Below are 21,919 nucleotides of genomic sequence, written 5' to 3'. Positions count from 1 at the left end.
GAGAAAACAGACTTCCTGGATCACTGGGAAGCTGCACAGAGGAAAAAAAACAGTTCAGGAAGGAGACTGATCCTCAGTCTTCCCACAGACGAGCCTGACTCAAGAGCCAGGAGGGTCTTGGATGTATGTAAATATGTATTAAGGGCATCACCTGTTCACATAAACTCGTGCTGAATGGCGACACAATCTCTGCATATAAAAGGACTGTCGGGGGGTAAGAATTAAGTTTCTGGAATCTGGTGAGAATCTACCAGTTTAAAGTGTGGCCAGCAACTGTCTGCTGCCACCAGAGGTTCCAAGGACAGAGGGAGCTAAGCGTGCCTGCTCACACTCTGTGCAGCCGCTCACCACAACCGCTGCCTCCCAGGGGAGGCGCCACCGGGGCTGGCGCGCCACGCACGGGCACAAGGCCCTCCAGACAGCAAACCAAGCGATCGGAGCTGCTGCTATTATCACATTATTGTTATCACCACTGCTACTGCTGAGTAGAAACAGAGTAAGCAAACTTACTTTATTAATCTGTATTGAAGTACGATTTACAATGCTGTTAGCTTCTGATATACAGCAAAGTGGTTCAGCTATATACAAACACAGATTTTTCTTCAGATTCTTTCCTGCTACAGGCTATTACAAGGTACTGAATATAGTTCTCTGTGCTATACAGAGAACCTTGTTGTTAATCTATTTTATATACAGTAGTAAATACCTGTTAATCCCAAACTCCTTAGCTATCCCCTCCCTCTTCCGCCTTTGGTAACCATAAGTTTGCTTTCTACATTTGTGAATCTGTTTTGTAAACAAGCATTTGTATCATTTTTTACACTCCACATATGTCATACCATATTTGTTTTTGTCTGACTCACCTGACTCAGCATGATAATCTCTAGTTCATCCATGCTGCTGCAAATGGCATTACTTCATTCTCTTTTTATGGCTACTTACTAGTCCACTGCATATATGCCCAATCTCTGTAGTTTATTCATCTGCTGATGGACGTTTAAGTCGCTTCTGTGTCTTGGCTGTTCTAAGTGGTGGAGCTATGAATACTGGAGTGCATGTATCTTTTCAAAGTAAGAGTTCTCCGGGCTGGAGCGTGAGGGCCACTCGAATTCCGTTCGGAGGCTTCTTTGATCTCTCAGAGTAGACATCATGAGCAAAGCTCACCCTCCCGAGTTGAAGAAATTTATGGACAAGAAGTTATCATTGAAATTAAATGGTGGCAGACATGTCCAAGGAATATTGCGGGGATTTGATCCCTTTATGAATCTTGTGATAGATGAATGTGTGGAGATGGCAACTAGTGGGCAACAAAACAATTTTGGAATGGTGGTAATACGAGGAAATAGTATCATCATGTTAGAAGCCTTGGAACGAGTATGAACAATGGCTGTGTTCACCAGAGAAATCAACGCTTCCATGTGTCCCCTCTCCACATATTATTACCAGAAAAATTGGGTTGTGTACATTTTCTTACTTAACTTTTTTGTTAAATAAACTTTTGTAATAGCCAAAAAAAAAAAAAAAGAGAGAGAGTTTTCCGCTGAGGTATGCCAGGAGTGGGACTGCTGGATCACATGGGAGTTCTGTTTTTAGTCTTTTAAGAAACCCCATACTATTGTACATAGTGGTTGCACCAATTTGCATTCCCGTCAACAGTGCAAAAGGGTTCCCTCTACAGAGTACATTTATATATCAGAATTGAACTGCTTCTTGGAAACAGAATAGTCTGTAAATGACCTTTATCAGTTATTTATGAACAGATCATGACAACATTCAAACACATAATTTTCTCGCAGTTTATACGTTATCTAAGAAGCTCAGACTGGTAAAACATCTACCTGCAATGCAGGAGACCTGGGTTCGATCCCTGGGTTGGGAAGATCCCCTGGAGAAGGAAATGGCAATCCACTCCAGTATTCTTGCCTGGAGAATCCCATGGACGGAGGAGCCTGGAGGCTACAGTCCATGGAGTTGCGAAGAGTCAGATACGACTGAGCAATGAACACACATACAAAAGGTAAAGGGATGGAGATGTGGATCAGGCACAGATTCGAAAAAGAAAAAAGCAGAAAGCAAGAAAGCACATGGAGGCTAGGCTGAAATAAAAACGCTAGACAGAGTGTGGCTTGCAGTCTTATGATAAGAAGAATACAAACAATCTACGAACTACATTCCACCAGCTGAAGTCCCAGTGTCATCAAGCAGCTAAAAATCGAGAACACAAGGGCACCTCCAGGCATACCAACAGCTGAGGGTTGAGGAGGAACGTTAAGAAAACACAAAATTCAAAATGATAGGAAACATTTTCTTCCCATGGACCCATTCCCCAGCCACCCAGTTCCCTCCCCAGGAGCTACTAATGTTAACTAGTTTCTCATGAAGCTTTTCTAAGACAGGTTATGCATATACAAAGGAAGTGTACCTTTTTTTTAAAACCCAAGTAGCAGTATAATATATACATCTTTGCCTTTTCATTTGATATGCAGCATTTCCAACAGAGTGTAAGAAAAAGATGGAATTTATTTTCTTACTTCAAATTCACAACTCTTGTCATTAAATTATAACAAAGGCATTATTTTACAAGTCCAGCAGTTTAGAATGATTATATCAAAACCAAGTTGCCCTCTTCCTTTCTCTGCCCTTTCAATTCTTCTCTGAGGTAATACCAACGCTTATAATTTGAGAAACGTTTCTAAGGAATTTGAGGGTAAAATGAAGAACTTTTAAAAGCAGAAGGAACCAAAGAGATTACCTGTAATTTTTATCAACTTTCTTTTATAAATATTATTCACATTTTTATTCCAAATCATCAGAAGAGTTAGAAAGTTCACTGTTTTCAGTAGTATTTTTGTTGGTTATTCCATAACTCGAAAACACAGGTTAACAACACTGCGTGTGAATTCATTAATTTAAGGTCCTATCTACTGTTCCCATGGTATAAAGTGAAATTAATACCCTTAACATCTCCTTCTATATTCACTCTCAAATTCTGTTACCCATATACCATCTCTTTTACAGACTGCCAACATTTGTACCGTTAGATCATCAAGTCTTAGGTGCAGGCTTACTGATACCACCTTTCTCTGGGTGTGCCACACCCTCAACACTGTCGTGTCGTAAGGACCTGGGGGCGTCATACACGTGTGCTCTGCCTGCCACTGCGACCAGACGCATCCTCTGATATACTTTAGAAAACAGAATCATACGAAAACTATCTACTTGAGAAGGTACTACACTGTTACCCCAAATAGAATCTGTAATCTGGACGTTGTGAATAAATGAGATAATCTGAATTACGAAGGAGCATTCTACTTGATCACTTCATGCACAAATGACTACTTTCCAACCACAAGGACTTTTAAATATCAAGAAGCAGAAGGCAGCTTCCTGTCCTGTTGCCTCGTTCTAATACAATACCATTTTCTCTCAAGCCAAACAAGCTAGAAGCCGCACTGCAACCACTTCTAAGAAACAATTTTTTAGAATCCCAAAACAAGTTGCTTTCTAAGAGGTTATGAGGGACTTCACTGGTGGTCCCTTGGCTAAGACTCCTCACTCCCAATGGAGGGGCCCGGGGTTCAACCCCTGGTCAAGGAGTTAGATCCCACATGCCACAACTAAGACCTTTGGTGCAGCCAAAGAAATAATAAACAAATACGTTTTTAGAAAAGAAGTTCTCAAAAGATGTCCTTGTTAGGTACATCTGCCCAGCTGTCTTCTCTCCTCAAAGCACCTGGAACAGAATGGGAAATCAAGAAGGGTGCGCTGGCGTCACCGACTTCCTGTTCTGGCCACTCTTTCACTCCTGGAGAGGAGACGACTGGACACCTCTGGTCCGCGTGCACGGTCCCAGTGTCCGGACGGAGAAGACATCCACCACCGGAGAGGAGCGAGCCCGGAGAGCTACTGCATGTAAACGGGGACACTGACATGTCAAACACTAATTACAAACTCTCAAGCCTTGCCTGACCAGCTGAGCGGGGCCAGGAAGAAACAAGCAAATATGCCTCTCTCTCCAAACTTTTCTCGTGCAGTTTTGGGTTGGAGAAAATCACTTTTGTAATCAATGTAATAAATTTATTCCCTAAATGAAACCTGACATTATCGACTCTGCTTGAGCAAATCACTGAAGAAATACAGATGGAGACTCAGAACCTTCCTCAAGGCACCTAACTCCTTCTTTTCTTACCTCTGGTCTGAGTGACACTTACATCAGCTCAAGATCCTAAGATCCTAGCCTGTTCTCTTAAGGTACTAATCATTTGGGGAGAAAAGCACATACATACTACAATACTGACAGGTAGCTTGCTGTATGCACATACATGATTTAATTCTCACATACCCTGAGAGGCACATATCATCCCCATTTTATAAAGAAGAAACAGTTTCACAGAAGCATCAATCTAAGGTCACAAAACCTTTAGGAAAACAGCTCTAACAGTCAATTACAGGTAACTTTCAGGGTAAATCATCTCAGCATTTCATTCAGAATGACTAAACTCAGCAGAAAGAAAAAGGCTCTCATGACTAAAAAATATGCTGTAGCTACAAGAAACCAGTCTACCTATTACTCTACCACAAATTTTCTTATTTAACACCAACTTAATGTAACTCCTCTCCAAGAAAAGACTAGTTCACTTTCATAGAAAAGAAAGTTATTAACAGCTTTATGATATTTACTGAAAGTTAGCTGGTCTCTTCAGAGAAGGCAATGGCACCCCACTCCAGTACTCTTGCCTGGAAAATCCCATGGACGGAAGAGCCTGGTAGGCTCAGTCTATGGGGTCTCGAAGAGTCGAACATGACTGAGCGACTTCACTTTCACTTTTCACTTTCATGCATTGGAGAAGAAAATGGCAACCCACTCCAGTGTTCTTGCCTGGAAAACCCCAGGGACGGGGGAGCCTGGTGGACTGCTGTCTATGAGGTTGCACAGTCAGACATGATTGAAGCAACTTAGCAGCAGCAGCTGATCTCCTACTATTCAACTAACTTGCTCAGTTCCTGCTGTTCAGGAAACACTTTATCTCCTGAAAATTGGAAAATGCTACAGAAAATCCGTTACAGATACCCTGGTTGGACAAAATAAAAACTGAGGCATTTTTTTCTCACTGCCAATGTTAAAAGAGTGACAACAGGGTTAAAAAAGTCAATTTCAGTCTTCCCTGGTGGTTCAGTGGTAAAGAATCCACCTGCCAATTCAGGAGACACCAGGTTCAATCCCTGGGTCAGGAAGATCCCCTGGAAGAAGAAATGGCAACCCACTCCAGTGTTCTTGCCTGGAAAACTCCATGGACAGAGGCACCTGGAGGGCTACAGGCATGGGGTCCCAGAGAGCCAGATGAGACTGAGCACACACAGGCGCATGCAAGCCTCCCCATCTGACATTCGAAGGGAAAAGAGGGCTGCTGAAAGCAGATGAGCGAGGAGAAACCCCTCAGAGGTTCCAGGATGGGTAAATGACAGGCTGGCATCTGAGTCTCACAGGAATCCAACACTAGGGGTGCACACACCAGAAGACCCTCACTGAGCCTTTGATCTTGTCAGACTCTACCTACCCAGGACTTTACATTGCCTTTTCCTCCAGCTAGATTACTTTTCTTGTCTTTACAATGCAGGCTTCTTGTTTTCCAACATGAGTTCTCTACTCAATTAATTTTTCAGAAAGGCCTTCCATCTTATCTGAAAGGGCATACATACCTTATTCCTTGGTGTCATACCCTCCTGTTTTATTTTCTCTATATCCTGGACCACCATTTGAACTTACCTTCTTCTCTCTTTTTTTTATATATTCATAATCACCATAATTATGTAAGCTCCATGAGGCAGGGATCTTGTCTTTCTTATCTTTCCATCCTCAATTCCTGGCCCTCAGTTACACATAATATATGTTAAATGACTGCCTACTAACAGTAGGCATTATATTGCAAGACTATCAGGTAACAGGATGAAAATGAAGAGATTCCATTTACTCCTCTCCAACCGCTTCCCCTCATGCTCAATGGGAATAATAGTTTGTGACCCAAGAGAACAGAAACAAGCTGGGTCACCTTTCTTATGGAACACAGTTTGCCAAAGGTACTGTGATGTCCAAGTATACTGCTTTGGTAACAGGCCAGATCCAATTATAAACAGACTGAAATATTTACAGAGCAAACAACTTCTATTCCCCAAGCATAAAAGGGTTTGATGGCAACGCCAAAGCAAATTTCTACCTGCTTCTTCATTTATTTCAAATCCACTTTCAGCACAGACTTATACAGGTGGACAGAGAAACCCAAGAAAGAACACTTGTATTTTACTGCAAAGCATGAGACAGTTTAAGTGAGAACTTTCAAACCAAAGTTCTTATCCTCTAAAAGCTTAAATCGCTAAACTCCACCTGTCTTCGGACACCAAGTGTGTGAAAACAAGGCTTCCAACATCAAAAGTAACTATGGATGCAAATAAAATTACCTTCTGAACCTGGCCCCCCAAACTAGAAAAAGTTTGTCAAACGTCTGACAACTCATGAAAGGTACTTCTTGCTCTTATAATTAATTGAACTGAATCACACAGGCAGTAAAATGCATAGCATCCCAAAATGATAGAACTAGAAACGTTGAGACTAAAACCGAAAGCCAGCATTATCTAATAATGTACCGACCTAGCTTCCAAAGAAAAACATTTTTACTGCTCTGCTGTAAGTTAAATATAAACACAACCTGCATTTGATTCGAGAGCTCAACAGATCAACGTGCGATGAATGAAAACTGTCACCCCGGACTAACTCTGGTCTTCCCCAGGCGCCCCTAGGGAAAAGGGAAGCCGGGTAGTCATTAACGTGGCAAACGAACACCAACAGGAGGCTGTCCTGAAAGCGAAGCACTTCGGGTTCGCCTCGCTCTCCTTCCGGGAGAGGGTGGGCGGCAGGACTGGGCCTCGGTGACCCCAGGGACACCCGGGGCGAGACTCCCGGGGCAAAGCTCCCGGCCAACCGGCCCGCGCCGCAGGGGGAGCGCCGCGGTCCCGGGCAGAGAGAGGCCTGACAGCCCGGGAAGGGGAGCGGCCTCGCCCACTGGAGCCGTCCCCGCGCCCGGGAAGGAGGGCAGAGACCCTGGGAGGCGGTCTGCAGGGCGGGCGTCGGCGGACGCGCCCACGGAGCTGACCCAGCCCGGCCCCCGCCGTCGCCTCACCTCGGCCGGCACGGGCAGGGCCTCGGCAGCCGCCTTCAGGGCCAGCACCGAGTCCGTCTGCCGGTCGGTCAGCGGCGCCTTCGTGTCCGCTCTCCCATCCCACAGAGCTAGCTTCTCTCGAGCGTCCCGCTCCGCCGCCGCCTCTGGCAGCGACAACAGCAGAGACGCCTCCGCCATCGCCGCCTCCCCCGCGGCCCGCAGCAGCAGCGGGGAGGTGGGGACCCCGAAAGAGACACAGAGAGGCCCGGGCCACTTCCGGGAGCGCCGAGGCTTCCAGCGCGGCACCGGCGGCGGGGCGGGGCGAGTCAGAACACCCTGACTCCGGAAGTGATTCCCTCCCCTGCGTGTGCGGGACTGAGTCCAGGACCGACGTGGCTTTCGACGGGGTACAAGTATTTCCGGTTGGGATGTAGACCGAGAGGACGAAGGCTCTAGGGCCTAAAGGAAATAGACTTGCCCCTACCGGAAGCCCCTGCCTCAACATCAATAACTTTATTGTTACGTGTCGTTATTGACAACTGTGCTCCGTGACCCTGCCGGCAGGGGCCTTACTGAGCTCCAGGATCTGCTGCCTCCCTCAGCTCACAGCGCCGTAATCTGTGGACTGTGATTTCCGTGTTGACGTGTTGAGTTACCACAACTTTTCAAACATTCAAAATTCCGCTGTTAGAAACCTAATTTATGAAAACATAAAAACTCAAAGGCTTAGGTATATCAGACATCATGCATGCTAAGTCGCTTCAGTCGTGTCCGGCTCTTTGCAACCCAACGGACTGTAGCCTGCCAGGCTCCTCTGTCCATGGGGATTCTTCAGGCAAGAATACTGGAGTGGGTTGCCGGGTCCTCCTCCAATATCAGACATCATGCTGCTGCTAAGTCACTTCAGTCGTGTCCGACTCTGTGCGACCCCATAGACCGCAGCCCACCAGGTTTCCCCATCCCTGGGATTCTCCAGGCAAGAACACTGGAGTGGGTTGCCATTTTCTTCTCCAATGCAGGAAAGTGAAAGGTGAAAGTGAAGTCGCTCAGTCGTGTCTGACTCTTAGCGACCCCATGGACTGTAGCTCACCAGGTTCCTCTGTCCATGGGATTTTCCAGGCAAGAGTACTGGAGTGGGGTGCCATTGCCTTCTCCTCATCATAAATAGTATCAAATAACCACTCAAACGTCCAGCATTGAAGAACTGGATCAATAATTCACGGCACAGATGTGTAATTGGAAAGCTGTTCTGCCATTTATATCATGTAGATTTCAGCAACAAAATAAATAATGATAGTATTTGACCGTAACCTATAGAATAAAATAAATACCTATGAGGTCACACTGATATGAATAAATAAATAAGAGAGAAAAGACTCCACTTTACTAAAGAATTTCAACCAATAAACGTAGAAAGACAGAGGGGAAAAATCATTAAAGATATCATAGCAATAATTAAAAAGCAGGGAAAAATCTATGGATGCTAAAATTAGTGGGCCAAAGTTTGAGGAGATACAGAAATTTGTGTAGTATCAAAGGATCTCTCAGAGATATTTATTCATGCAGGGAGGTGAGGGTTGCTGTAAACATTACAGTGGAGAAACATCCCCTTAACCAAGAAATCAAGGTCAACATCATCACCATGAAACTCCTAATATCAAGAAGGACACAGTATCACTTTTGTGATATTCTTGCCAGAAATGCAAAACCACATTCTCATTATGAGAAAACATCAAACAAACTCAAATAGACAGACATCCTACAAAACTGCTCACCACTAATCTTCAAAAGTGTCAAAGTCAAAAAGACAAACAAAAAAGTCAAAGTCAAAAATGAGAAGGAAGACTGAGGAACTGTTACATTTAGGGGATGAGAGAAACTTGACAAGTAGATGCAATGTGGGAGCCTGGATTGGATCTTGGGACAAAAAAGGGAAAACTATAGAAAAAAGTTAGCCCTATGGTTTAGATAATAGTAGTGTACCAAAGTAACTTCCCAGCCTTGATTGTTGTACATGATGTGGTTAGGTAAGATGGTAACACAAGGTGAAGCTGGATGAAGGGCACATCTGAACTCCAGCACTTTTGCAGTTTTCTAGAGTCTAAAATGGCATCACCGACACAATGGACATGGGTTTGGGTGGACTCTGGGAGTTGGTGGTGGACAGGGAGGCCTGGCGTGCTGCGGTTCATGGGGTCACAAAGAGTCGGACACAACTGAGCGACTGAACTGAAAATTATATCAAAGTCAAGAGTTAAACCTTTCCTGGTGGTCTAGCAGTTAAGATTCCACACTTACCATATCCTACATGCCACAGCTAACACCCACTGCAACCAAATAAATATAATAAATATTTTACAGAGTTAAAATTCTTGTGTTGTAGCAAATGTGTATCTCTTTGGAGAAATGATAAAACTGAGAATGAAACAGTGTACCATACTGTTGACCAAAGGAAACACTCCCAAAATATTCACAGATGGTTAGGATTATTAATAATCACTTTCTTTTCCTTTTTTTTCAGTGAGTTTTGCATCTAAGGTAAGGGATTTTTGTTTATTAGTATACCTAAAACACACTTCCTCCTTTGCAGGGAAGGCTGATTACAAAAGTATCAGAAATGAAGTTTATCCTGTTGAGTTTTGCAATGACAATTCTTCACCAAATATTATCCTTCAGAGGCCAAATATAAGCATCTTCTCTCACAAATGTGCTTATATTGCAGATTTGCCTAAACCCATAATCATGCTTTGTTATTGTGGTTGTTGTTTAGTTACTAAGTTGTGACCGACTCTTTGCGACCCGGTGGACTTTAGCCCACCAGGCTCCTCTGTCCATGGGATTCTCCAGGCAAGAATACTGGAGTAGGTTGCAATTTCCTTCTCCAAGGGAACTTCCTGACCCAGGGATCAAACCTGAGACTCCTGCAGGTATTCTTTACTGCTGAGCCACCAGGGAAGCCCCATAATCATGCTGCTGCTGCTGCTAAGTCGCTTCAGTCATGTCCGACTCTGTGTGACCCCATCCCTGGCATTCTCCAGGCAAGAATTCTGGAGTGGGTTTTCATTTCCTTCTCCAATGCATGGAAGTGAAAAGTGAAAGTGAAGTCGCTCAGTTGTGTCTGACTCCTAGTGACCCCATGGACTGCAGCCTACCAGGCTCCTCCAGCCATGGGATTTTCCCGGCAAGAGTACTGGAGTGGGGTGCCATTGCCTTCTCCATAATCATGCTACTTTCATTTAAACAGTATGCTAAATTTCTTAAAACATAATTTACCAACTGGTGATTCACAGTGCTGCAGCGATGCAGTGCAGGTTGTGGTACCCACAGAAATGATTTACACAAGGGCTGAATCTTTTAATCAGCTGCTGTGAGGGCAAATGAGAGGAGAGAAGGGTAGATATCCAACATAATAATGACTGGACTCTTCTTGAACTGAAGAACTGGAGCTAAGAGAAGACAGCAGAGATCCAGCAGTCACCAGCTGGCCCTGCAGGCTGGGAGAGAGACAAGGGCAATTAATCGCAGTGTTCCTGGGGTATTTTCAATGCAGAACACTGGCACAGAAGTATATACATCTGAACAATGCACTGGTTGCTCAAAATTCAGTGGAGAGTGTGGAATATAATATGCTGAACTCTGCTTCAGACTCGAGTGCTCTTTTCTGTATGAGGTGGCCCCCACCTCCAGAAAAAGTACAGATTTCCTATAATGGATCCCCTTTTATGCTCTATATCACAAGTCAAATTTCCTCCTGTTTCCAACTGATGATTAGCCTATTTCCAGATGCACTAGATGCCATGACAAATACAACTGCAGCTTTGCTACTATAACTTTTTTTGGGGGGGGTTGCACCCCTCACCTCACAGCTTGCAGGATCACAGTTGCCCAACCAGGGACTGAACCCAAGTCACAATGGTGAAAGCACCAAATCCTAGCCACTAGACCACCAGGGAACTCTCGCTACTGTAATTTTTAACAATATATTTATTTGATTCAAGTATTGATAAGTGTGCCCATAAAATCATTCAAATTGATAAACACTCATATCACATATTGGAGAAGGCAATGGCACCCCACTCCAGTAGTCTTGCCTGGAAAATCCCATGGATGGAGGAGCCTGGTGGGCTGCAGTCCATGGGGTCGCTAAGAGTCGGACATGACTGAGCAACTTCACTTTCACTTTTCACTTTCATGCATTGGAGAAGGAAATGGCAACCCACTCCAGTGTTCTTGCCTGGAGAATCCCAGGGACGGGGGAGCCTGGTGGGCTGCGGTCTATGGGGTCGCACAGAGTCGGACACAACTGAAGTGACTTAGCAGCAGCACCATATCACACATATGTGTATATATGCATGTATGTATAAAGCACACGTATGTATTCACATGGAGAAGGAAATGGCAGCCTCTAGTACTCTTGCCTGGGAAATCTCGTTGACAGAGGACCCTGGTGGGCTACAGTCCACAGGGTTGTACACTCAGATGCGACTATGCACACACTATGCATTCACACAACACGTGTGCATGAGAGAAGTGAGAAGATACGGCTGCATAGGCTATCTTGGTGTTGGAGAAGACTCTTGAGAGTCTCTTGGACTGCAAGGAGATCCAACCAGTCAATCCTAAAGGAAATCAGTCCTGAATATTCATTGGAAAGACTGATGCTGAAGCTGAAGCTCCAATGGTTTGGCCACCTGATGCGAAGAACTGACTCATTAGAAAAGACCCTGATGCTGGGAAAGATCGAAGGCAGGAGGAGAAGGGAACAAGAGAGGATGAGATGGTTGGATGGCATCACTGACTCAATGGACCTGAGTTTGAGCAAGCTCCAGGAGTTGGTGATGGAGAGGGAAGCCTGGCGTGCTGCAGTCCATGGGATCACAAGTCAGACATGACTGACTAACTGAACTGAACTGATCTTGGGAAAAAGACAAAGATGAGGTCACTGGAGTCTCATCCCCAAGTGACCAAGGTCCCATACCATTGTAGATGACATTTTTGTTTATAAAATTATTCAAATTTCCCTTTTGACCTCTTGATCGAAACCCTGGGGAAGTAAGGCAGGATTTTCTCCCGTTTAGATGTAAATAAATGAAACACAGGATGATGAAGTGAGACCTCAAAGATTTTTGGGAAGTTGAAGGAAAAAGCCACTTTTACACACTCTTTTCTAGAGGGAAACTTGCCAACACCTATCAAAGCACAGACCAGAGAAATGGAAAGAGAAGAGAGCCCTTTGATCCAGAAATTTTATATGAATTTATCCTGAGAAAATTTTACGTATTAAACACAAAAAAGTACATACATAGGATAATTTTGTGGGAAAGAAGTGGACACAGCTTCAGTATTTTTCAATAGAGGGAATGGTTTAGTTCCTATTATCTATTGCTACCTAACAAACCAACCCCAAAATCATGCCCTACATGAACCACTGCTTCACCATCTTTCATAATCTTGCAGGTCAGGAATTTCAGGACGTATCAGAAAAGACTCCTCTGTTCACCATGTCTGGAGCCACAGGGTCTCTCCACGAGGCCACTCACGTGTGAAGACCTCAGAGTATTTGGATGTGACTCAAGGCTTGAAGAGATTGTTCCAGCTTCTTCTGACCTTGCATCAGAAGTCACAGAAGGTCATTTCTGCTGCCCTCTGCCAAGCGAGTCACTTTAGTCAGGCCAGATTCAAGGGGAGGGACTGACCCCCTTCTTAACGGCAGTAGTTAAGAGTGGGCAGCGTTTGTTTTTTGCTTTGGTTGTGCTGCAGGATCTTAGTTCCCTGACCAGGGACTGAACCCACACTCTTGGCAGTGAAAGCATGCAGTCCTAATCACTGGACCACCAGAGAAGTCCCTAATTAGTGTTCCATTGAGAATCCATAACGTTCTACACATATGTGCAAATATTTGGGGACCTGCCATAAGGAAGCAGAGTCGAGTTAGGTTGTGGGATATATATATTGCAGGGAATTCTCCCATGGTTCACTGGCTAAGACTCCACGCTTCCACTGCAGGGGTCACAAGTTCAGTCCTTGGGGTTCCTACATGGCACAGCATGGCCAAAATATATATGGCAAAAGTTTGAGGAATCTTTCAGAAAAGGGGAGAGGAAAGGAAGTTTCCTGAAAGGGATTTGTGACTGTTTTCTGAAATTAAGAACGTGAGCATAAACACCACTGCTGCTGCCAAGTCGCTTCAGCCGTGTCTGACTCTGTGCGACCCCATAGACGGCAGCCCACCAGGCTCCCCCGTCCCCGGGATTCTCCAGGCAAGAACACTGGAGTGGGTTGCCATTGCCTCCTCAGAGCATAAACATCACAGCTGCCTGGAAACTGAGCAACAGCTGGGCCAACTGTAGAGGAAAGAAAGCTAGAAGGACTTGAACCTCAGGGGATTGACCAAGAATTGGAAGCCACCTCCACTGGCCTCTGCTGGTATTAACTCCCCACGGGGTGCTCATTCAGCTTGTGACTCCCTGCCAGGGACCAGCAGGTTATGGTGTAAAACATGTACATCGTGCTGGCAGTAAACCTAAAATAACCGAACCCTGACACAAGGTCTAGAGTGGTTGTCCCCACCTCCCAACGTAGGTCCCCTTCCTTCTCCTCTTGGCTGGATGGGGGGAGAGGGGGCACTGGTCACCTTTGGAGGACTCCCCTGGGTGGAAATGTGCTCTCCGGCCTTCTGTTTTAAAATGAACAGCCTGGTTTGTAAATGAGGGATGTTTTGTTTTTGATGATTAAAAACAAAACAACCAAAAAGCAAAAACACATCTCTTCTTTTTCAAATTAAATAACCTTCATGATTATGTCATGGCGTAACAGGCAGGTATTCACCTGAAATAACCTAGATCCTGCATTTTAAAATTTTCATCTGCAGATTTTTATCAAGTGTGACTGGCATTTTGTTGAATTGAACTGTAAACCTGAAACAGGGGGAAGGAGGATAAAAGAAAAAATTTGCCACTTTTGCTTCACCCAGCCCCTACCCTGACTTCCTGTGTTGTAAGCTTGCTAAAGAACAACTGTGGGTGAGCCTCCAGGGCCAGCCAGGGCTGCCCGTGGTTTCTGTGGTCTGGCTTCCCTTCCGTCCCCTCCTCCAAGTCTGCACGTGTGCCTCCGGGTGGCCGCCGCAGGTGGGCGGGTGCCGGGGGGCTCGAGCGCCAGTGGCCAGCTCACCCTAACACCACGGCAGCCACGCAGGGCCCACTCCTTTCTGGGCCGGAATAGCTACTAGGACCCCACGTATCTGTACCAGGCTGCCTGGGGATACTTGCGTCCTTGCCACAGAAGCTGGATCCCAGGCGGCCACGACCCAGCTCCCCGCCGGAGAGCATCAGCATCCTGGCCTGGGGTCTCTTTGGAGGCTTCATTCCACAAGCCTCCACAAGCTTCTGACTTGTGGTTCATCCAGTCTGCCATTTCGCATAATGTACTCTGCACATAAGTTAAATAAACAGAGTGACAATATACAGCCTTGATGTACTCCTTTCCCAATTTGGAACTAGTCCGTTGTTCCATGTCCGGTTCTGTTGCTTCTTGACCTCCTAAGAAATGGAGGCACCTAAGGTGGTCCCACCTCTTTAAGGTATTTAAGAGGTATTCCCACCTCTAAGAATTTTCCAGTTTGTTGTGATCCACACAGTCAAAGGCTTTAGCATAGTCAATGAAGCAGATGTTTTTCTGGAATTCTCTAGCTTTTTCTATGATCCAGCGGATGTTGGCAATTCAAACTCTGGTTCCTCTGCCTTTTCTAAATCTAGCTTGTACATAGCATTTGCATATAAATCAATCCCTGTTCTTCTACAGCTTAATTAAAATAGCGAGGGAGGTGGGGTAGAAGCTGAAATCATGTGGCAATCCTAAGACAATCGTGCTGACGATTCAGGAAAAATATACACATATATGCATATGAAATGAAAACACATTAAACACACTGATCAAAGGCTTTGGTTCAAGAAACACCACACAGCAACTTCCCTGATGGTCCAGTGGTTTAGACTCCACACTTTCATAGTAAGGGGCATGGGTTCAATCCCTGATCACACAACTAAAATCCTGCTTGCCAGGCATTATAGCAAAAAATAGAAGAAAAAAGCCACACATTATATCCTGCTGCTCTAAAGGCACAGATAATGGTGAACGTCCCTATTATGTGCCATAAATGTCTGTAACTAAATATTCTAAAGCTGTATCTTTGCTTCTTAAGACTTTTCATCCATTAATGTCTTAGAATAGGCCCCTGGAAATGGAAAACTGTCCACGGGACAAGAGTCACGGGTGTTCCAGATCAAGGATGGGAGGAGAAGGCGGAGGAGATGGGAGATACCGATCCCAACACCTCCTTCCGGTCTACCTCAAGGTCTCGCCTCGGTCGGTCCCACTTGGTCCACTGCCAAAGATCCCAACCCATAACGCAACATCGCAAAAACAGCTGATGCTGTAGCATCAAGCGGCTCTCATCTGCTCCTCACTTTCCCCAGGAGGTGAAGTTTAAGTGCCAAAGCATTAAATCATAGCATCGGTGAGGAGCATGGATTAAACATCAGGCTTCTCAGATTTATGGGTTCACTCCGTGGTTTACAATGAAGTAACAAGATGAAATTATTTGTAAGAAAACATTCTTATGGCAGCCGCCTGTCTGCAACTCCGTCTTGCATTTTTCAGAGCAGGGTAATTTGAAACTGTTGAATTTCTTCCTACACGATCTTATGAGAGTCACTTTTCTTAGTGTTGGTTTTTATAGCTTCAACAAGTATTTGAGGATCTGTTTGCCTTTTCAAAGTATTTCTTTGCTTACTCAGTGTATCAGTTTCTCATTCACACATCAGAGATCTGTGTAAATCACTTTAAATCTGGACAAGTTACTTAAATAGTAAGTTAGGATTTATTTCACAAGTGTTTTCTTAGATCAGACATACGGTCCCCCAGCTTCCAATTTAGAATCAAGGCATATTTTGAATAATGACATAACTACTTGCCAAGATTTCAACCTCAAAAAGCTATGAACTGCATGTTTACTAGTAATAAAATTTAAAGAAATGGAATAAAAAGCATTATTACATTATGGTGCTAAAAAGTAACTTGATTTCCCAGCCTTGCTTCTTCAAGTTTAGGGGTAGTAACCGTTTCCCACCACTGCTCATATCTAGGTTTTCTAACAACCACGGTCAGTCTCTTTAACTTTATTCAAGTCTTTACATAAAGTCTGCTTCTTGATGGGAATTTGTCCAAATACAACCTTCTCATTCTATCCCCCAAGTCTCTTAACCTTTCATATTTCCCATCTCCTTGTCTCAAGCTGTATACAGAGAAATTTCTTAAGATCTATTTTACAGTTTACCACTGCTCTCTTCAAAGAATTGTCTATTTTTTATCTTATACAAACTTTAAGTGAAGTGAAGTAAAGTGAAGTCACTCAGTCGTGTCTGACTCTTTGCGACCCCGTGGACTGTAGCCTACGAGGCTCCTCAATCCATGGAATTCTCCAGGCAGGAATACTACAGTGGATTGCCATTTCCTTCTCCAGGGGATCTTCCTGACCCAGGGATCGAACCTGGGTCTCCCATGTTACAGGCAGATGCTTTACCATCTGAGCCACCAGGGTTATTGCTCTTTTAAAATGAATCAATACAAGTATAGGCTTCAAACTCTCAGTATTGAACAAATTACCTCTCACTGAATTAATTTTTTTAAACTAGCTAAAATTTTTTTTCTTTAGTTAGGAACCTTGGGGGAAAGAAGTCACATCAGGATTTAAAGGCAAATTGCCTACCTATTTAAGTCCAATGATGTTCTTCAGTCATAAAGATTTCCAAAATATTGTAATTTTCTAAAAATCTGGTTATATTTTTAATTTGCCTGGGCATTTTTTGAGACTTCTTCCCTGTTTGTTTCACTCCTTTTGTTTCATTAATTTATATTTGTACAAATCATGCTTTTACATTTTCCTGAAAATTATCCTTTAACAAGGAAAAGTACAAGGTAGGCTGGATCTCACCCAGGATGCAGAAAAGACCTCCCTGGGAAAGAAAGACCTCCCTGGCTGAGAACGGAGGAGCACTCAGCCACTTGTAGTTATCACCAAATTGCTGGACCCTTTCCAGGCCTGATTCAAACTCCACAGTCTCTTCTATCACTCTTTCTAGAAAGCATTTATTATTTCTGGCTGCGCTTGTCTTCCTTGCTTCAGCTGAGCATCCGTTAGTTGCAGCATGCAGGCTTCTCACGGCAGTGGCTTCTTTAGTTGCAGAGCGCAGGCTCTGGGCACAAGGGCCTCAGGAGGTGCAGCTCACGGGCGAGCTCAGGCACAGCAGTTGTGGCGCACAGGCTTGGTTGCCTCGCGGCATGCAGAATCTTCCCTGCCCGGGGATCAAACCAGGGCCCCCTGCATTGGCAGGCAGATTCTTAACCACTGGACCAAGGAGGTGCTCTTCCATCACTCCTAGAGAAGAACTTCAGGCTGCTTCTTGCTGGAGTCTCTGTGAAGAACCTCTGGCCACGGTGAGACAGTTAGACATTCATAACTAAAGGAAAACTGGAAAACTCACAGAACTGTGGAAATTAAACAACACACTCTCAAACAAGGTATCAGCAAAGAAGTCACAAGGGGAATGAGAAATACTTAGAGACAAATGAAAGTGAAGCAGAAACTTACAACTTAACCAACTAGAAAAAGAAAAAACTAAACCCAAAGCTAACACAATGAAGGAAAATAAGAAAGATTAGAACACAGATAAATTAAATAGAGAATTAAAAAAATCCAAAACTTGGTTCTTTGACAAGATTAACAAAATTCACAAACCTTTAGCTAGATGGACTAAGGGGGGAAAAACAGAAGACTAAAATTACTAAAATCAAAGATGAAAATGGGGACATTACTATCAATTCTGGAGAAATAAAAAGGAATAAAAGCAACTACTATGAATAACTGTATGCCAACAAATTGGATAATACAGATGAAATGGACAAATTTCTAGAGACACAAAACCTACCAAGACTGAATCAGGAAGAAACAGAAAATCTGAATGGACCTATTCTGTAAGGAGTAATTAAAACAACAACAACAACTATTGAATCAGTAATCCCAAATTACTGATTTTTGATCAGTAATCAAAAATCTCCTAAAAAAGAAAAACCCTGGATCCGATAGACCTGATGGTTTTACTGGTGGATTCTACCAAACATTTATGGAAAAACCAATACCAGTGTTTCTCAAAGTTTTCCAAAAAACTAAAGAGGAAACACTTCCTAACTCATTCTACGAGGCCAGCATTACCCAGATAACAAAGTCAAACAAAGATGCTGCAAGAAAACCACCATAGACGAATATCCCTTATGACCATTACTACAAAAATCCTCAACAAAATACTAGCAAGGAGAATGCAGCAGCATATTAAGAGGATTTATTCTATGTCCAAGTGGAATTTATTCCTGGAATGGAAGAATGGTTCAACATACAAAAACTGATCAATGTAACATGCTACATTAACAGGATGAAGGAAAAACCCATATGACCATCTCAATTGATTCTGAAAAAGCATTTGACAAAATTCAACACTCAACAAACTAGGAATGAAGGGAAACTACCTCAACATAATAAAAACCACTATGAAAAATCCACAGCAAATATCATACTCAATGGTGAAGGACTGAAACCTTTTCTTCTAGGATCAGGAACAAGGCAAAGACATCCACTTTCACCACTTATATTCAATACTGTACTGGCAGTTCTAACGAGAGCAATTAGGTAAGAAATAAAGGATATCCAAATTAGAAAGGAAGAAGTAAACTATCTGTTTGTAGATGACGTGATCTTAAGTGTAGAAAACTCTAAATATTCTACGAAAAAAAAGACTATTAGAACTAATAAATGAATTCAGCAAAGGGTACAAAGTCAACACACAAAAATCAGTTGCATTCCTCTGTACAAACAATGAATAATCTGAAAATTTAAAACAATTCCATTTACAATAGCATCACAAAGAATAAAACACTCAGAAATTAACCAAAGAGATGAAAGACTTGTTAGAACTTGCACAATAAAAACACTGCAAAAAGAAATTGAAGATGACAAATAAATGGAAATACGTCCCATGTTCATGGCTTTTAAGACTTAATAATTATTAAAATGTCAATACTACCAAAGAAATCTACAGATTCAATTGCAATCTCTATCAAAATCCCAATGATGGTTTCTGCAAAACAGAAAAACCCATCCTAAAATTCATATGGAGCCTCAAAGGACCCAGATAAGCCAAAACAATCTTGAAAAAGAACAATAAAACTGCAGGACTCACATTTCCTGATTTCAAATCTTAATGCAAACCCACAGTAATCAGAACAGCGTGGAAGTGGCATAGATAGACTATGACGATACAGAAATAGGTCCTCACATATATATTGAAACGATTTTTGACAAAACTATTCAATGGAGAAAGGACAGCCTTTTCAACAAATGGTACTGGGGAAACTGAATATCCACACACACAGAAAAGAAGTTGGACCCTTAGCTAACACCATATACAAAAATTATCTCAAAATAGACCAAGGACCTAAATGTAAGACCGTAAAGCAATAAAGCCCTTAGAAGCAAACTGGACGTAAGTTTTATAATGTGTAGCAAAAGGCACTATCAAAGAGTAAAAAGGCAACCCACAGAATGGGAGAAAAGATTTGCATATCATATATCTCATAAGGGAGTAATACCTAGAATTATATAGAGAACTGCCGAAACTCAACAAAAAGACCGAACAACCCAATTCAAAACCAAGGAAAGAACTTGAATAGACATTTCTCCAAAGATATACAAATGGACAACAAGAATAGCAAAAAAAGATACTCAACACCACTAATTATTAGGGAAATGCAACTCAAAACTACCATGAGATAACACCTCACATCCATTAGGACAGTTACCATTAAAAAAAAGAAAAGAAAACAAGAAGTGTTAGCAAGGATGGGGATCAAGTGGGACCCTTTGGCACTGTTGGTCAGAATGTCAGATAGTACAGCCCTTGTAGGAAACAGTATGGAGTTCTTCAAAAACTTAAAAATACAATTACCGTATGATCCAGCGATTCCACTTCTGGGTATATAACCAAAAGGACTGAAAGCAGAGTCTCAGAGAGACATTAGGACACTCATATTTATAGCAGTAAATAGCTCAAACTTGCAAACAGCCCAAGTGCTCACTGATGGATGAATGAATAAGCAAACCGCGGCATATATGCATAACAAAATTATTGTTCAGCCTTTAAAAGGAAGCAAAATTGAAAAACATGGAAGGCCTCCTAGAGACTGAAAATAGAACGGGAGTTCCCAGGCTGGGGGGGGAAGGGAGAAAATGCGGACTGACTTAGTGGGTGTAGAGCTCAGAAGGGACAGCTATGCGGATGGATGATGGTGCACTTAATGCCACAGAACTATACACTTAAAAATGATTAAAATGGCAAGTTTTTAAATGCATATTTTACCACAATTGAACTGAACACTAACTGACAAATCTTATTTGTGTCGTAAGAGAAACTGGGTAAATAAAGAACTCAGTAAGAAACAGCACACACAGTGCTCTCACCCCAATTCTCAGACTCCTTGGCGACCTTAAGATAATGTTTACCACGAAAGAGTCCCAGAAGTAATGAACAAACCTTCGCAGGTTGCTTCCATTTAACATGGCAAGTATTTTTGGTATTATCTGCTCTGCAAATGTGGAGTAGGAAATGGCAAGCCACTCCAGTATTCGTGCCTGGAAGATTCCATGGACAGAGGAGACTGGTGGGCTACAGTCCATGGGGTTGCAAAGAGTTGGACACACAGGCATGCAAACACTCTGCCAATTATTGTGTTAAAACAGCACCAAGTAGTAGAGCGAATTAAAATAGTGATCCAGTGGCTGAGACCCCACACTCCCAAGGCTGGGAGCCAGATTCCATCCTTGCTCAGGGAACCAGATCCCACATGCCACAGTTAAGACAGGTGGCGCTCGTGGTAAAGAACCCACCTTACAGTGCAGGAGTCACAAGGGATGGGATCAATCCCTGGGTTGGGAAGATCCTCTGCAGGAGGGCACAGCAATGCACTCCAGTGTTCTTGCCCGGAAAGTCCCATGGACAGAGGAGACTGGTGGGTCCACAGAATCACAAAGAGTTGAACAGACTTAGTGATTAAGCATGCATTCATGCTGCTAGTAAAGATCTTGCATGCCATAACTAAGACCCAGTGCAGCCATATAAATAAAAAAGCAAATAAATATTTAAGTAAAATGATGATGCAGGAATTCCCTGGTGGTCCAGTGGTTACGACGCCACACTTCCATTGCAGAGGGCACGGGTTTGATCCCTGGTCAGGGAACTAAGATCCTGCGTGTCAAACAGCCCTCTCTCCCCTGCACCAAAAAAAGAGGTGAAGTAGTGACGCAATTCAAAATGAAGCAGTTCTGGGATGTTCATAACCCTGGCATTAACTGCTAGATGCAGACTGCTTTTAAGTCGAGAATTACTGGGGTTCTCATACATTCATTTTGTCAGTTTCTGTTTCCATAGAGAATTGTGGGGTGTTTTAGAAATCTATTTGCAAGATTATAATTGATGAAGCAAACCCTCTTAAATGAAAATGTAGTGGTCTCTCTACCATATAATACAATGAAACTGCATACAATATGAAAATCATTATGTCAGGGGGAGTCTTAAAAATTGTATTAACATACTCTGGTGTTTAGAGGCTAAGAGTTGGTGATGGACAGGGAGACCTGGCATGCTGCGATTCATGGGGTC

At 43.3% G+C, this 21,919-nt stretch overlaps 1 protein-coding gene and 1 pseudogene across 2 annotated transcripts in view; one reads left to right on the top strand and one right to left on the bottom strand.

Moving 5' to 3' along the window:
* COG3 (component of oligomeric golgi complex 3) overlaps positions 1-7,609 on the bottom strand; it is a 60,121-nt gene extending 52,512 nt beyond the window's left edge. Inside the window, exon 1 of one of the 2 annotated variants that reach the window (XR_011259336.1) lies at positions 7,176-7,573. Coding sequence is in view for 1 of the 2 variants with exons in the window: in XM_069601280.1 (XP_069457381.1) it covers positions 7,176-7,352 (177 nt within the window). In the remaining variant the exon portion in view is untranslated. Of the gene's footprint in view, positions 1-7,175 lie in introns of both variants that reach the window. The other variant, XM_069601280.1, reaches the window with a different exon arrangement.
* On the top strand, positions 1,092-1,463 carry LOC138446466 (small nuclear ribonucleoprotein G pseudogene; annotated as a pseudogene).
* Positions 7,610-21,919: the final 14,310 nt, after the last annotated feature.

This window comes from Ovis canadensis, chromosome 10, assembly GCF_042477335.2.
Source record: "Ovis canadensis isolate MfBH-ARS-UI-01 breed Bighorn chromosome 10, ARS-UI_OviCan_v2, whole genome shotgun sequence".
NCBI classification, from domain to species: domain Eukaryota; kingdom Metazoa; phylum Chordata; class Mammalia; order Artiodactyla; family Bovidae; genus Ovis; species Ovis canadensis.
This window is presented reverse-complemented; position numbering and strand designations above follow the sequence as displayed.